This window comes from Garra rufa, chromosome 6 (assembly GCF_049309525.1).
Source record: "Garra rufa chromosome 6, GarRuf1.0, whole genome shotgun sequence".
Lineage (NCBI taxonomy): Eukaryota > Metazoa > Chordata > Actinopteri > Cypriniformes > Cyprinidae > Garra > Garra rufa.
The window spans coordinates 10047979-10064860 of record NC_133366.1 but is presented as its reverse complement, the minus strand read 5'-3'; the positions used below and the strand labels follow the sequence as shown (position 1 = coordinate 10064860).

Sequence of the window (16882 nt, the reverse complement as noted above, 5' to 3'; positions counted from 1 at the left end):
CTTTTTACTGAGGACAACAGAGGGACTCAACTATTACAAAATGTTTAAATGCTCACTGATGCTCCAGAAAAAAATGCTATGCATTAAAAAGCTTTTGAACAGGGTAAACTGAACACATTTCATCTTCTGGGAAGCATGTAAGTAACTTCTGTAGATTCTGAAGGGCAGTACTAAATGAAATGAAAAAATATATATATATAGGCAAAATCTACACTATCCTCATTCCGTTCAAAAGTTTTCACCCCCTGGCTCTTAATGCATCGTGTTTCCTTCTGGAGCATCAGTGAGCGTTTGAACCTTTAGTGTGAAAAGGTGCATCTCAAAAATCATACGGTCATTGTTGGAAAAGGTTCAAATACACAAAAGATGATGGAAAACCAAAGAGTTTATGGGACCTGAAGAATTTTTCAGAAGACCAGCAGGTGGTTTAACTGTTCAGGACAAACAAGGGACTCATGAACAACTATCTTAAGAAAAACACAGCTGTGGATCATTCAGGTAACAACACAGTATCAAGAATCAAGTGCTTGTAAACTTTTAAACAAGGTCATTTTTATAAATTCAGCTATTATTTTCTCTTGTGGACTGTAAATGTCTTCTGTGTGAAACATCTTATTCAGGTCAGTACTAAATGAAATAACATGCATTTTGTATGATGATTTTGGTGAAATAATTAACATTTGGTCTCCTTCCCTGTGCCACAGCATTGGCATTAGCCATTATGCTTTTTTGGCTAATGCTTTCCAGTGGCTTTGTCATTATTTTAATTTTCTTTGAGCACAAAAAGTATTCTTGTAGCGTCATAAAATTATGCTTGAACCACTGTTGTAACATGGACTATTTTAAGTATGTCCTTACTACCTTTCTGGGTCTTGAACATGGAAGAACCCTTTCTGTCTTTGCAGGATCAGAAAGCTCTCGGAAAGCTCTATCTTTAATCCAAAATATCTTAATTTGTGTTTTGAAGATGAACGACAGACATAAGGCTGAGTAATTAATGACAGAATTTTATTTTTGAGTGAACTGTCACTTTAAGGTGTTCTGGGTGGTTGCAATGGTATTGCTGTATGGTTAGGGTGTTCTGGCTGTTTGCATATTTTATTTTCAAAGAGAATGAGCAGTTCTGTGCAAGAATTTCATTAGGACCTGTTTTTATTCTTGCACCTTAGAGGAGAGCAATAATTCTGTTCAAGGTATTGATTTAGTCTGTTTCATATTTCTCATTCCTTCCATTGCCTCCTGCAAGTGTTGATGCAAGAGTCTGTAGTAAGAACTGTGGAACAAAAGGTCTGCTCATCCTTACTGTTTAAGCTTCCCAGTTGGTTACCTGTTGCAATAACTCTGTAGGGAAACATTCTGTCCTGTGCATTCAACCCACTTATCAGAAAGCTTTTTTCCTGTGCTATATTTATTTATTGAAATGACGCTTAGTGGAGGGTCATTATGCGCCGGGACTAATTTGATAGTGTCTGTCAGTTATTATGCAAACCGCTCATCATGACATTTTCAAAGCAGCATGTCTGAAAATGTCAATGGCCTCTGTGGTCAGATCCCCAGCTGTGTAACTGATGAGACCAGTCTCTGCTAAAAAATAAACAGGACTGATTTAATATGAAGTGAACATTCTGCTGCTTTGTGATAGTTTGCCTACAATAAAATGCAATTAAAATATCAAAGATGCAAAACATGTTTGATACACACCATAGTGTTTCTGTTAATGTTGTATCACGCTGATGTATGCTGCTTTTATGGATGCACCTGTCAGCTTGTGCACAAATTCATAATCAAGTCGCACCCAGAGCAAAATTTACAGAGCTGTGAGCGCTGACTCATATGGATGTTAGACTATTCTGTGCCAAAACAACTACTTCAGTCCTTTCGTCAGGTACTGAGAGTTCCTTCCCAACAGTTCACAGCTGATCTCAAGTCATACAGTTATGATTTAAAGGAACAGTGCATCTAAAAATAGTTTGGAACAACATGAGGGTGAGTAAATAATGCCCATTCCTTTAAGCTCAAGCTGAAAACTAAAATGTTATTAAAATATGGGACATTTATTGTAGATGCTAATTTTATTAGTCCACAGTACAAAATAAACATCTGTCCTGAAATTTTATAAAGTCCTCCGTGACCAAATAATTCCCATACAAAAAAGAAGAAAAGAAAAGCCATACTAAATGGTCACTGAACAAACTTGTTTTTTAAGATGAGCTTGAATGTAAAAACAAACACAAATCAGAAGCGAAGGTCCACTGATCAAAGCCTCAGTAACAGTCCAGTAAGTGTGCGCCAGGTCATTTTTTGGCATATGTGATTTTCATGGCACACGTGGCTGTGATTCTGAATCCCTGTAGCGCATCTTTCGCAACTCCGGCTTGAGACTCGCTCTCAAACTCCACAAACGCAATGTCATGCTTTCCAGGGACCAGACGCACTTCTTTAAACCCTGGAAACCTGAAGAGGTGAAACAAGACAGAAAAATATGAGGAGAAAATCTTGCTGAAAGAGCTGGGTGATATATAAATAATGTCAATATTTATGCATTTTTAATCAAAGGGGAAAGAGAGTAGATTTAAAGCGTTTAATAAAAGTTAAAGGAGAAGTTCGGTTCCAGAATTAATTTCCTGATGATTTGAACACCCTCATGTCACCCAAGATGTTCATGTCCTTTTTTCTTCAGTTGCAAAGAAATTAAGTTTTTTGAGGAAAACATTCCAGGATTTTTCTCTATATAGTGGACTTCAATGGTGGGCAATGGGTTGAAGGTCCAAATTGCAGCTTCAAAGGGCTCAACGTGATTCAAGCTGAGGAATAAGGGTCTTATCTAGCGAAATGATCGGTCATATACTTAAAAGAATAAACATTTATATACTTTTTAACCACAAATGCTTGTCTTGCACTAGTCTGGCTTTACGTATTATGTAATCAAAAAGGTAAAACAACAATGTCGGACAATTTGAATTTGGAGGAGAAAATGAGATTGAGCACACAATGGAAGAACTAATAATGCATGACTTACATAATGTGTCAAGATGTGCATGTGCAATGTAGAGCTAGTGCAAGATGGACATTTGTGGTTAAAAAGTATATAAAATGACCAAGCATTTTACTAAACAAGACCCTTATTTGAGATTGTGTACGGCCTTTTGAAGCTGCACTGAAACTGCAATTTGGACCTTCAACCCAGTTGGCCACCATTGAAGTCCACTATATGGAGAAAAAGCCTGAAATGTTTTCCTCAAAAACCTTAATTCCTTTTCGACTGAAGAAAGAAAGACACGAACATCTTGGATGACAAGGGGGTGAGTAAATTATCAGGAAATTTGTATTCTGAAAGTGAAGTAATCTTTTAAATGTTTTTATACACACACACACACACACACACACACACACACACACACACACACACAAAAACATTCTCATTTGTATGCACCATGGGGGCAGCCGTGGCCTAATGGTTAGAGATTCGGACTTGTAACCCAAAGGTTGCAGGTTCGAGTCTCAGGTCCGGCAGGGATTGTAGGTGGGGGGAGTGAATGTACAGCACTCTCTCCACCCTCAATACCACGACTGAGGTGAGTCCCTTGAGCAAGGCACCGATCCCCCAACTGCTCCCCGGGCGCCGCAGCAATGGCTGCCCACTGCTCCGGGTGTGTGTTCATGGTGTGTGTGTGTTCACTACTGTGTGTGTGCACTTGGATGGGTTAAATGCAGAGCACAAATTCCTTGTATGGGTCACCATACTTGGCCTCACTCACCCCCTTTCCTTTTAAAAAAAACAAAAAAACAAAAACATTGACTTTTTCTAATATTTACTGTATTGAAAACTTACTGGTTAAATAACATGGAAAGCATCATCTCGTTGGTTTCTTCTGGGAGATTATTCAGGAACAGAATATAATTTGGTGGGTTGTCAGGGACCTAAAACCATATAAAATCATTAAGTGACTTAGACTTTTAGATACATAAAACAATGCAACTTTAAAAATACTAAAAATTAAATCACCAAATAAGCATGTAATTTGTATGACATACCTGAACTGTGGCAGGTGGAGGAGGTTGTGTGTTTACAGTTCCCTGCAGGAAAAAAAATAATAATAATAATTCACAAACATCTTTAAGCAAAATTTGCTCAGTTGATCTGGTTCTTTAAACATGCGTTTTACTACATTTACACTACCAGTCAAAAGTTTTTGAACAGGAAGATTTTTAATGTTTTTAAAATAAGTCTCTTCTGCTCACCAAGCCATTTATTTGGTCCAAAGTAGGGCTGTGCGATATGGACAAAAGAAACCTATCACGATTTTCTTGAACAGTATTGCGATTTCGATTTTAATCGCGATTTTGACACAGACATGTTTTACAGTGTGAATCTAAAACATTTTTTTTTTAAAGAAAACAATTAGATCTTTATTAAATACCTGTAACATGTCTCTAAAACAGAAGGCGGGAAAAAAAAATCACCTAGCAGGTGAAAAAAGTTAGGAGCACCAAAAAAAATGTAGGCACACCCAATTTCTTTTTAGTAATGCACTGATGTTGATTCTTCATGGCTGATTCTGACAGCAGATGTTTTACAAGCACATGATCAAAGTAGGCTAATCTTTCAATATTCAAAGTGCAAATAGAGACCGAATTTTTCAAGCATGACACAGAACTATAGACAACTACACAACTTATTAAAGCCCACATACTAATAACTGCCTAGATATTTTATGTAGCCTAATTTGCGCGCATTGAGTTGCCGCTCTCTAAACGCAGGATATTAAAATTGCTTTTGAATGCGCGTCCGCGTTTTACTTTTGGTTTTGTTTTAACGATCGTGCGAGACTCTCATCGGCGCGGAGCGTGCATTCTACAATAAAAGAGATTTTTATAACAAAACCATTTGAAATATGGGAGGACACAAACCAGATTTTGAAAAGCATGTCCCCAGTGGAAATTACACCCCTGTGTGAGTGGAACTCTGCCGCTGAGTTATCATCTGATGTGGATGAATGCAGTGTTGTACAGTATATGAACACGGAGGCGCCAGAATTGAATCTGACAGAATGTACGCTATAGCACGAAATAAATTATATTTCTTCAAAAGCGGTTTGTGGAGAGCTTTTATTTTTCACAATCGAAAGAGAGAATGGCGAACCTGTCACTGTATCAGCTCACAGCAGTCTGTGCAGTAGTTAGGCTAGCGAAAGTTTTGTAAAGAAATGAAACCAAGTCGGACCACAACAGTTTCTCGCACTCGCATGAATGCTCCCAAATATAATTTATATAAATCACGCAGATTTTGGGAGCACATGCGACCAAAACGTTCACAATTTCGAGCCCTGCCTAGTAAAGGTAGAACAAAATGTCTTTAGAACAGACCTATGGCAAAAAGTAAGTATGTGTGTGCGTATGTGCGTGTGTTTGAAAAAACAACAACCCAGACCACAGTGTCCCACATAAAAAACAATTAGAGCACTGGCAGAGTCTAGCTGCTTTCTGCTAAGAAAACCAAACCACCATTACCATTTCTGGTTTCAAGCATGAACGTTGGCATGTTCTTGCTTTCTGTTTAGGTGCGCTGTGTTGTGATCGGTTCAAATAGCATGCTGCGGGAAAAGTATCAGTCAAGTCGAGTGTGTGCAAAAAATCGCGCTGTAAGGCGATTTAGAAATCGTGCATGTTCACATCGCGATTTCGATACGATTTCAATTAATCGCACAGCCCTAGTCCAAAGTACAGCAAAAAGAGTTATATATTGAAACATTTGCACCATTTAAAATAACTGCTTTCTCTTTTATTGCATTATATAAATTTTAATACATTTTACATAAATGTAATTTATTCCTGTGGTTTCAAAGCTGAAATCATTACTCCAGTCATATGATCCTACAGAAATTATTATTATAATTATTTAGCAAACATGCATTTTAACTCACCACTGGTTTCTTGTTGAGACCGGCGGCCTGTTCCAGAGCTTTCTTCTTCTTCTCTTTCTTCTTTTCTTTATCTCCATACGTGCCTCTCATTTTAGCGATCATGTCTGAGTCTGTTTTCGCATACTGGATTCGCTACAAGTACATGCTTAGGTTAGCAACTGAGAAATGTGTTTATCATTTCTAATACTTTATAATGTGTGAACTGATAAATAATATGAATGACAACATCTGATATAGTAAGGTGAAAGAAACAAAATACAGGCAAGTAAGTAGGGTTGGGTCGATAGACGATGCCATCGTCCATCGCCGATGGCCAATAGACATCACGATGCTGAGCCGGCATCGCGATCCTCTGCCCCGCCCCGCCCCCGCAGAAACCCGCTCGCGAAAAACACACACTGAATCACACTATATAGCCAAATGGAATGCATGCTTTCAATTTCCGCATCTTTACTTATTTTATTATTATTATGAGGAAATAATAACAAGGAAGTTGTTAGCGATCACAATACAAATTACAGTGAACTCCAAACGAATTACACAAACTAGTTAGTTTACATTAATGAATGAGGCATACAAAAACAGCAGAAAAAAATCTAAATAATTTTAATTAAATTAGATTAAATAAACTACACCAAATATGCCTTTTCCATGGTTTTACCATAACGAACCGAGCTTGGAACAAAAAACATGAAATATGAAGATTTCTGGACATTTTTTCTGAAGAGAATAGCCTATATTTTTTTCCATCGAAATACGAACGTACAGTACAAAGCCTAGTATACATTATAAATAACAGTCTATCATTCAAATACATTGGGAATATGGAAACACTTGGATTTGTGCCGAATTACAGAGGTACGTGAGCCCAACGCCTACTATTTTTAGTTTCGCTTTGTTTTGGTTTCTTAACTTTATATATTTTGTTTCATTCCTGTTCTGTTCTGAATTCCGTTACGTTTAAATGATTCGTTTTGGAGTCAGGGTAACTAACTTATAGCTATGTTTATAGTGTTTATAATGTTAATACATAATAATATTTCGTTTGATTTGGTATCATTTCTGATATTATACTTTCTCTCTAAACATTCTGCTGCTCATTAAATGCGTTTGGAGAGAGTGGGTTAAGCAGTAAGCAGTCAATCAGAGCGATTTTGAACTTAAAAAAGCTGACTGGTCGAAAATATGTTAAGGACCAACACACATCCTCCAAATACATCTACATAAACCTGCGCTTGCTCTGTCTCGTATGCATGCACGCTCTGTCACGATCTAATGCACTTGTTAATGCCGGATCTTTAAAAACAAATAAAAATCCAAAATCTGACATTTTCCGGAACAGGATCTGGCTCAAATTAAGCACTGGTGGAAACGGTAGGCTACAATTAATTAATTCATTATGAATTAATTATTTAACAACAACCCCCAAACCCCAAAACTCCCGCCCCCCGCCCCGACGACGATGCCATCGTCCATCGCGATGTTTCACATTACACAACGTACGATGCCAAATTGGTCGACATTGCCCAACCCTACAAGTAAATCATGACATTTCTCACATACACTCTTAAATATAAACGTGCTTTAAAAGGTTCTTCACAGCGATGCCATAGAAGAACCATTTTTGGTTCCACAAAGAACCATTCAGTCATTAATTCTTTAAAGAAACATCTCTTTCTTAATTTTTTATAATCTGAAGAACCTTCGTTGGGCACAAAAAACCTTTTGTAAAACAGAAAGCTTCTTCATACATTAAAGGTTCTTTTTTGAAACCATTTAGACAAAACAGGTTCTTCTATGGCATCGTGAAGCACCTTTATTTTTAAGAGTGTAATAGATAAACTTCTACTAGTGTGGTCTAATTATATCACACAAAAGTTGAAGATTAAACTGAATCAAAGGAGCATATTCTGCTTATTAGTTTCAGAAATGCTGATCATATTAGTTATGTAAATGGTCCTAAGAGCTGCAAGTGTTGCTTGTGACACTGACCATGGGTTTGTTGTAGAAAGGGAACCCCTGAAGCTGTCTGAGGGCATTAGTAGCTGCAGCAAGTTCTTTGAAGATAACAAACGCCTGACCCCTCATCTTCATGGTCTTCATCGCAACAATGTCCACAATCTGTCCAAACTGGGAGAATAGGGCGTACAGTGATCTCTTCAACTCTGTAGAAAAGTTCCAGGGGAGAAACAAGTTTCACAATCATATTAACAATACAATTTAATAATCAGAGGAAGAAAAAACAAACAAACGTGTCAGAGACTTTACCTTCTTTCTTGATTTTGTCATTAACATTGTTGATATAGATGGTGTGATTCGGTCGTATATCCATGATTAATAATTTCAGGTGAGTTAAAACCACACTGAACTAAAAGAAAAGGCACACAGAAACATATTGAGCTCAAAAAGCAGTAAATGTGAGCAACTAAGTTACACAATGACAAAACACGCTTAATGTCTTCTGTTTAGTATTCCTACTGGTAACGTTACAAATTAGCGTTACATTCACCGAGTGGTGCTTTGCTAAATTATAAACGTAAAAATAATCTATAAAACATTAATACAACATTACCTTGAATGAATCGCCTCAAACTCACCACACTACTCCGTTTAGGCGGAAACTGCCGCTTATGCTTCTTGTTCCCCTTGTTTATTGTTGTGAACCATTTGCGCTTGTTGCGCCACCTGCTGTCGCGGAGTAATATAAACATAGCGTCAAACACACAAGTGTGTGTGTGTAGGTTTTATAAAAAGGTAATTGTCGTCTAATCTGGACTGCGAGTTTAAAACGTTTAAACAAGCATTTACGTTTGCCAACCCTAGAAATACTATAAGATAAATACGTTCCGGGCGATTTCTAATCAGGTTTCAGTTAGACAGACATACAAAAATGGGTAGAGATTACTTACAAATTGTAATCCGTTACTGATTACAAATTATATGACACAAATTGTAGTTAGTAGCGTAATCCATTACATACATTTTAGGTAATATAATCCAACTATTTTTAGATTACTTTTAACCTAACTTGTTTATCACATTGACTTAAATGGGATAATCTTGTACCATATTGACAAAAATACATAGAGTACAAAAATATATTCCTTTTGCTGTTATTAATAACATTAAGTGCATTAAACATTATATTATATTATAAATCTCAACAAATATAAGAGAGATAAAACGTTATGGTATGATACCTCTGTGCTTATCAAAGAAAAGATACTCGCTAATTTTAATTTGCATTTTGAAAATGTTGTTTTTGGATATTTTGATTATGATAATATGAATAACAAAGCTTTTGTTATTAATCTATTTATATTACTAGTTAAGTTTCACATTCATAAGTGCAAATTTACCAACAAAAAAAACCCTGTTTCAGAGTGTTTTATAAAGAATTGGAAAACTATTTCTGCACTATTCTTCATAGTACTAATAGAAAAGCAATCAAAACTGTCCGTTTGTCTTCAAAATCTTTGAGTAATGTAAAGGTCATGCATCTCTTTGATTGTAACTTTTTATTTATTTTCTTCTATTTGTTTTAATTTATCCTTTGTTTCCCTGACTTTATAATATCTGTTGTATTTGTTTGTATCTGTTGTTTAAAGCATACACAACTGGTGTTTGTGAAGGAACTGCAGGAAATTTGAGTTGAATGAAAAGCTAATAATTAATAAAATCGTTAAAAAAAAGGTTAAATAAAAATAAATAATTTTAAAATCAACACAAATAAATACCTTACTAAAAACTGAAATATTTTATGTTTACCTATATGTCATGTGACCATAACCATTGTCAGAGAACCAGTGACCATGCAAATATTTAATTATTAAAATATTTATTTTAAAATCTCAGGGGTACTTCTAGTAAATATATAAATTATGTGAAAGAGGATCAGATGACAAAAAAGTTTGTGCATTTTAATGTGTTTGAAAGACAAAAGCCTTCCAAAGACATAGAAAAGCATGGATAAATAACCTAGAGTCATCATTCAAATAAAAATCAATGTGTTTATCAATGGTTAGTACAATTTTGAAACACTTCTTAAACCTCAAATTATTTTTGTAAATGCTGTCAACTAATGACTGATCTTTGTGTGAACGTCGACAAACCTGGACGATTTTTTGAATGCATATAAGCAGTAGGCTATTTTAGAAAGGAGAACTCAAGAGATACGAAAGAGGAATTAGGGAGAATCAATAAATTACGAATAATTTTTTGCTATTGTGTGTAAATAGTATGTAATGGTAAATGGTAGTTTGATTACAAGTATTTTAAAATGTAATTTAATCTGATTACAAGTACTTAATTTTTGGAATCTGATTAAGTAATCCAGATTACATGTAATCAGTTACTACCCAGCGCTGCATATATAGATAATAATTAAGAATCACTAATATTCTTGGCCAGTTTTGCACCACCTATGAAAACCTTGTTTAAAAATATGAAAATGAACATTTTATTTATTTTACATTCAGAAATGAATAAACGCCATAAAAACAAACAAACATGAGACAATAATACATCGTTTTGCTCAGCTGGTTCATGCACAGTTCATTATTTGCAATAAAATGTTGAATATATCCAGTTGAGATGTATTTTGATTGACTGTGTTTGTGTTCAGAGTGTGTTGACGCTCTGTAGTTTGCGCTCAGTGAAGAAGCGGTGTGTGTCTCGCGTGTGTGTGAGCTCTGATGGCTTGTTGCGGCTGAAATACGACAGCATTGAGGTGTTATTCTGACGAGCGGCAGCTTTTTCTCCATCTTCCTCATCATCGTCCCTGCACACAAATTAACAAATGCATTTATTATTCAATTCTAAGTACAAGTACTAACATCTTTTAACAGAAATCAATATTTTTGCATATAGTAAGCACTAAAGAGAATTCAACTGCAGCCTATTCTGATAATATGAGAAGGCAGCGCCCTCTGCTGTCAGACTCACCAGTGAACAGCAACAGCTTTGCTGTCCATGAGCGTCTGCGCTGTGCTCCAACTGAACCTCACAAACTGAGGATAACCAAACACTGGGTCCAGATACTTCAGCAGCCAGCTCTTAGTTTTGGGATCTAAACACAGACAGTAAATCACAACAGTTATTTTGAGACTAGTACAGAACTGTTCAAAAGTTTGGGGTTGGTAACATGAAATTTTTTTGAAAAATGTCTCTTCTGCTCACAAATGCTGCATTTATTTGATCAAAAATACTGCAAAAACGGTAATATAGTGACATAACTGTTTTCTATTTAAATATATTCTAAAATGTAATTTATTCCTATGATGCAACTCTGAATTTTCAGCACCATTACTCCAGTTGCTTCATATTTTCATGGATTTTTTAGAATCCTTTGGTAAATAGAAAGTTTTGGATTCTTTTTCTAACATAAATGTCTTTACTGTCATTTTTAATCAGTTTAATGCATTCTTGCTGACTGAAAGCATTAAAGTAATAATTTAAAATAATTTAATTTTAAAAAGCCTAACTGAACAGTCAAAGGTTTTTTAACAGTAAGATTTTTCATGTTTTTTAATAAAGTATCTTCTGCTCACTGAGCCTGCATTTAATTGATCCAAAATACAGTAAGTAGACATATTTTTACCATTTAAAATAACTGTTTTCTATTTGAACATATTACAACACATAATTTATTCCTGTGATTTTAAAGCTAAAATTTTAGCATCATTACTCCAGTCTTCAGTGTCACATGATTCTTCAGAAATCATTCTAATATGCTGATTTGCTGTTTAAAAAACATTATTATTATGCTGAAAACAGCTGAGTTGAATTGTTTTCAGGTTTCTTTGATGATTAGAAATTTTAGAACCGCCTTTATCTGAAACTGAAATCTTTTGTAACATTATAAATGTCTTTATCATCACTTTTGATCAATTTAAAGCATCCATGCTAAATAAAAGTATTAATTTCTATAATTGTATAAGTTTACAAAAGTTTTTATTTCAGATAAATGCTGATCTTTGGATCTTTCTATTCATCAAAGAATCCTAAAAAATACTCAACTGTTTTAAATATTGATAATAATAATACAAAATGTTTCTTACAGCAAATCAGCATATTAGAATGATTTCTAAAGGATCATGTGACACTGAAGACTGGAGTAATGATGCTGAAAATTTTGCTTTGATCACAGGAATAAATTACATTTTAAAATATATTCAAATAGAAAACAGTTCTTTTAAATAGTATAAATATTTTTCACAATATTACTGCTTTTGCTGTTTTCTGGATCAAATAAACGCAGGCTTGGTGACTTCTTTAAAAAACTTACGGTCCAAAAATGTTTGACTGGTAGTGTATGTGCCCCCCAAAAACTGCAGTAAATAAAACTAGTACTAATTTATAAATATTTTTATGGAAATGGAAGTAATCTGATATGACATAAACTGACCATTAGGATACCCAGAGCCATAATCTGTGTCTACTTCACCCAAATCCTCTGCAAATTTCCAAGCTTTCACAGCATGGTCTCTTGCCACCTACACAGAGAAATAATTAGTCCAAAATATAAAAAGGGGGAATAAACAATCAAATTATACGCATAAATCTTTCTTAAAATATTAGCAGAATTGTTCCTCTAATAACTGACTTTCCCCTTATCATCCACCTCTAAAGGAATCACTACCTTGGCACAGATGCTGGCAGCGCTGACGATGGGGAAGAGAGAATCAGCTTTGGGACGGACGGTGACCTCCACCCCGGGGAACCGCTGGGAGAGCTTGTCCTGATACTTCTCTGCAGGACCCACCGTATCCACAAAAACCTGAGAGGTATGAAAGAAACATCATAATGTGTTCATCACCAGTCCTTGCTGTATATCTTACAGGTGTTTATTTGTACCTCTTTGAGCTGCACCCCACAGTCCAGGGCATACTGCACCAGACCAATAGCTGCATCATGCGACAGGGCATTCAGATTGTATTTTGCTCTGAAAATAGAAGCACAAAAAGTTTCTTTCGACTCTAATTACCAGTCTTAGCGTGCATTTTTTTGAAGTTTTTGGACAGTAAAATATTGAAAAAGATTTTTTAAAGAAGTCTCTTCTGCTCACCAAGCCTGCATTTATTTGATCCAATGTACAACAAAACAATAATAATGTGAATAATTATGAAATTATTAATATAAAATGTATTTTATTCATGTGATCAAAGCTACATTTTCACATGATCCTTCAGAAATCATTCTAATATGCTGATTTGCTGTTCAAGAAACATTTCTTTTTATTATTATCAATATTTTAAAACAGGCGAGTACATTTTTTTTCAGGATTCTTTGATGAACAGAAAGATCCAAAGATCAGCATTCATCTGAAATAAAAAGCTTTTGTAACATTATATACACTATAGCACTCAAAAGCTTAGAGTCAGTATAATATTTTTTGGGATATAAATGATAGAAATGAATACTTTTATTTGGCAAGGATGCTTTAAATTGATCAAAAGTATAATGCTGTTTTTCTGAACTTTCTATTTATCAAAGAAACCTAAAAAAAAATCTACTCAGCAGTTTTCAACATGATAATAAAAATAATAATAATTAGGGGTGGGCATAGATTAATTTTTTTAATCTAGATTAATCTAGATTAAATCTTGGAATTAATCTAGATTAATCTAGATTAAAATGGCTAATTTGAATTCTGCTGAAGGCATTCAGAATATGTGTGCTACCCAAATAATGACTAAACATGTTACACCGTACTTTTATTTTGACAGGTTGCCGTGAAGTTTCTGTGTATACAGTATGACATGATGCTAGTTTTCTCAAATGAAACGGTATAAGTGACACTCACAGCAGTTTTGGAGATTGAGTTTATCTGTTCATTTGAGATGCAAATGCCAAAAATTACCGGGAGCGCCACGTGTGTTTCAGTATGCGTGTAGTAAAAGCGCGTCTCCACCATTCATAGTATGAATTTCATACATACAGCTAGGCAAACGTAACATACTGGATTCATATTAAAACGGTCTTTTTGCATTTCAGTTTTCACAGACACTAGTCCATATCGCGATTTGAATTAAGTGACAGACCATATTTGATTTATAAATCCAAAAAACAACGAATTTACGTGGCATTTCGCGCTATAGTAGATTCGGTTTTTATGAATGGAGGACGACGTGATCCCGTCTGTGTTTTGGCGGAGGAGACATAAACGCGCGACCATATTCTATAGTCTTTGGTATACATCCGCGTTAAACTATCAAGGTGAAAGTCATCATAGCTTGCGTAGTTTAGACCCAGCTCCCAACCCAATTTTGAGAATAGATTAATGGCGATATTTTTTTTATCGCCCGATAAAAGTCTCACGTTAACGCAGCACGTTAACGCCGATAACGGCCCACCACTAATAATAATACATGTTTTTGAGCAGCAAATCAAATCAGAATATTAGAATGATTTTTGAAGGATCATGAATGTAATGATGCTAAAAATTCAGCTTTGAAATTACAGGAATAAATTTTTAAATATATTCAAATAGAAAGCAATTATTTTAAATAGTACAAATATAAAATTTTGTCTGCTTTTGCTGTACATCAGGTCAAATAAATGCAGGCTTGGTGAGCAGAAGAGACTTCTTAAAAAAAACAAAAAAAACATAAAAAATCTTACTGTTTAAAGTCTTTTGACTGGTAGCATATGTTTGCGTGTACCTTTGCAGCATGCTGGTGGAAATGGTGTTCGGGGAGAGGATCTGAAGTGCCCAGCCTATAAAATCTTTAGCCCCATCGATCTTCAGAAACAGGTTCTCTCTCTCTGCCTCCGTCAGCGTCTTTGAGTCTAAACATGCGACAAAAATACTGCAGATTTCCACAGAATCTCATCTCCTGTCAAGATTTGCTTTCCTTTGTAACCAACCTGCTACTTTCAAGTTCTTCAGATCTTCCTTTCTGGATACAGGGCAGAAGCATATCCCATACACCATGGGTCCTAAAATACAGCATATCAAATTTATATTCTAATTTTAATCAAATAAAATGGCCTTGTAGAAATGAGGATGACACTCACCTAGTACGGGACCCCTGCCCGCCTCATCAATACCCAGGCAGCAGTCTTCTGTCTTACACACATCCGGGATGGGCGAAGACAAGCGGCAGCTCACAGAGTTATCTGCCTCAAAATCACTCAGATCCATGTCTGATCATTTGGATAAAATTGTAAACATTTTTAACAGAACATTTTATTACAATTAAGTAAACATTAATTAAAGCTCTACATGTCCATCCCTAATGGAAATTAGTTAGAATATATTTGTGTAATGTTACAAAAGATTTCTATTTCAAATACTGTCCTTTTTTAACTTTATATAGGTTTCCAAAAATATTAAGCAGCATTTTTTTTTGTATTAATAATAAGATGTCTTGCCATTGTGTAAACAATCAAGTTATACTGAATTGTGTTCAACCTGAATATATTTCTAAACATATACACTACAAGTCAAAAGTTTTTGAACAGTAAGATGTTTAATGTTTTTTAAAGAAGTCTCTTCTGCTCACCAAGCCTGCATTTATTTGATCCAAAGTACAGCAGAAATAGTACAATTTTGAAATATTTTTACTATTTAAAATGTAATTTCTTCCTGTGACATCAGAGCTGAATTTTCAGAAATCATTCTAATATTGTGATTTGCTGCTCAAAAAACATTTCTTATTATTTTGATGATGTTGAAAACAGCTAAGTTGATTTTTTTCAGGTTTCTTTGATGAATAAAGTTCAGAAGAACAGCATTTATCTGAAATAAAAAATCGACCGTAATATTATAAATGTCTTTATCATCACTTTTGATCAATTAAAAGCATCCTTGATAAATTTTGAATTGTATAATGTTACAAAAGCTTTTTTATTTCAGATAAATGCTGATCTTTCTATTCAAAGAATCCAAATTTTTTTTACTCAACTTAGACATTGAAATAATAATAAAAATGTTTGTTGAACAGCAAATGAGCATATTAGAATGATTTCTGAAGGATCATGTGACACTGAAGACCGTAGTAATGATGCTGAAAATGCAGCTTTGATCCCAGGAATAAATTACATTTTAAAATATATTTAAATAGAAAGGATTTATCTTAGAGAGTAAAAATGTTTAAAAATTTTACTGGTTTGCTTTAGATTAAATAAATGCAAGTTTAATGAGCAGAAGAGACTTCCAGAAAAATAAACTTTAACAACTTATGATTGATAGTATATAAAGGCATATCCTTAAATCAGAAGACACGTATTATTATTCCCATATAAAATACATAATTTAAGGCACTTCTATAACAGAAATGACCCACAACACATTCCCCTCTGCATTCTGATACTGAAATCTATCAATAATAGGAGAAAAACAGTCAAAATTGTACGAACAGTGAGTAGAAAGAACATTAAGTTGATTTACTCTTATTAACTAACAAACAGGAAACTCAAAAGCATCAAAAACAATATGCTTAACCGTTAAAGTGCTTGAAAGATGATGCATTATTATTAAACTTCCACAAACCTCTGTGCAGCAGCGCGCCTCAACCGGAAATACAAAATTGGCGCGAGTGTGACAGAATACCGTGACCTTTGACCGACAATACTTGAAGGACAAAGCGTTTTATTACATAACTGTAAAATACGACACACACTAAAACATAAAAAAACCCCAGCTACTTTCTAAAACCAGGAAGCGAACGCGTTTAATAAACGTGTGCGTTTACAACTCTCTATCGCAATGGCTTGTGGGAAATGGAGTTCAGGGAAACGTTCCACAATTTCACCTTAATTTAGTGTTTATTCGCATTCATACATTGCAGAAATGTATAACGCAAAAACATGAACAGGAAAAATAATAAATAGATGTTAATAGTGATGAATTTTCATTGATAAAGTAGAAACGTAATGTAATGTATTGCTACTGTGCACTATGCATATCATTTTGTACGGTTTAAATGTCCAAATGTGGAATCGGTCTTAAAACT

At 34.7% G+C, this 16882-nt stretch overlaps 2 protein-coding genes across 2 annotated transcripts; both read right to left on the bottom strand.

The window, feature by feature from the left end:
• Positions 1-987: 987 nt before the first annotated feature.
• On the bottom strand, positions 988-8569 carry snrpb2 (small nuclear ribonucleoprotein polypeptide B2). Its single transcript, XM_073842904.1, has 7 exons — positions 8497-8569; positions 8193-8292; positions 7917-8089; positions 5925-6056; positions 4036-4077; positions 3833-3921; positions 988-2454 (listed from the first exon to the last, which is right to left on the bottom strand). Exons 2-7 carry the CDS (start codon positions 8254-8256, stop codon positions 2295-2297), a joined length of 660 nt encoding a protein of 219 aa, XP_073699005.1. The 5' UTR covers positions 8257-8292; positions 8497-8569; the 3' UTR covers positions 988-2294.
• A 1800-nt stretch (positions 8570-10369) lies between these two features.
• rnaseh2a (ribonuclease H2, subunit A) lies at positions 10370-16557 on the bottom strand. Its single transcript, XM_073843000.1, has 9 exons — positions 16420-16557; positions 14943-15071; positions 14793-14864; positions 14588-14714; positions 12780-12867; positions 12565-12702; positions 12331-12418; positions 10869-10992; positions 10370-10704 (listed from the first exon to the last, which is right to left on the bottom strand). The coding sequence occupies exons 2-9, from the start codon at positions 15067-15069 to the stop codon at positions 10545-10547; spliced, it is 924 nt and encodes a 307-aa protein (XP_073699101.1). The 5' UTR covers positions 15070-15071; positions 16420-16557; the 3' UTR covers positions 10370-10544.
• Between the last annotated feature and the right edge of the window lie 325 nt (positions 16558-16882).

Coding starts and splice junctions, on each gene's coding strand:
- snrpb2 (XM_073842904.1), bottom strand. CDS start 8,256: ATGGATATACGACCGAATCACACCATCTATATCAACAATGTTAATGAC. Junction 8,090..8,192: donor TGACAAAATCAAGAAAGAAG/GTAAAGTCTCTG, acceptor ACTTTTCTACAG/AGTTGAAGAGATCACTGTAC. Junction 6,057..7,916: donor CTTTCTACAACAAACCCATG/GTCAGTGTCACA, acceptor ATGTACTTGTAG/CGAATCCAGTATGCGAAAAC.
- rnaseh2a (XM_073843000.1), bottom strand. CDS start 15,069: ATGGATCTGAGTGATTTTGAGGCAGATAACTCTGTGAGCTGCCGCTTG. Junction 10,993..12,330: donor TGGCTCTGGGTATCCTAATG/GTCAGTTTATGT, acceptor GTCTGTGTTTAG/ATCCCAAAACTAAGAGCTGG. Junction 10,705..10,868: donor AAAGCTGTTGCTGTTCACTG/GTGAGTCTGACA, acceptor ATTTGTGTGCAG/GGACGATGATGAGGAAGATG.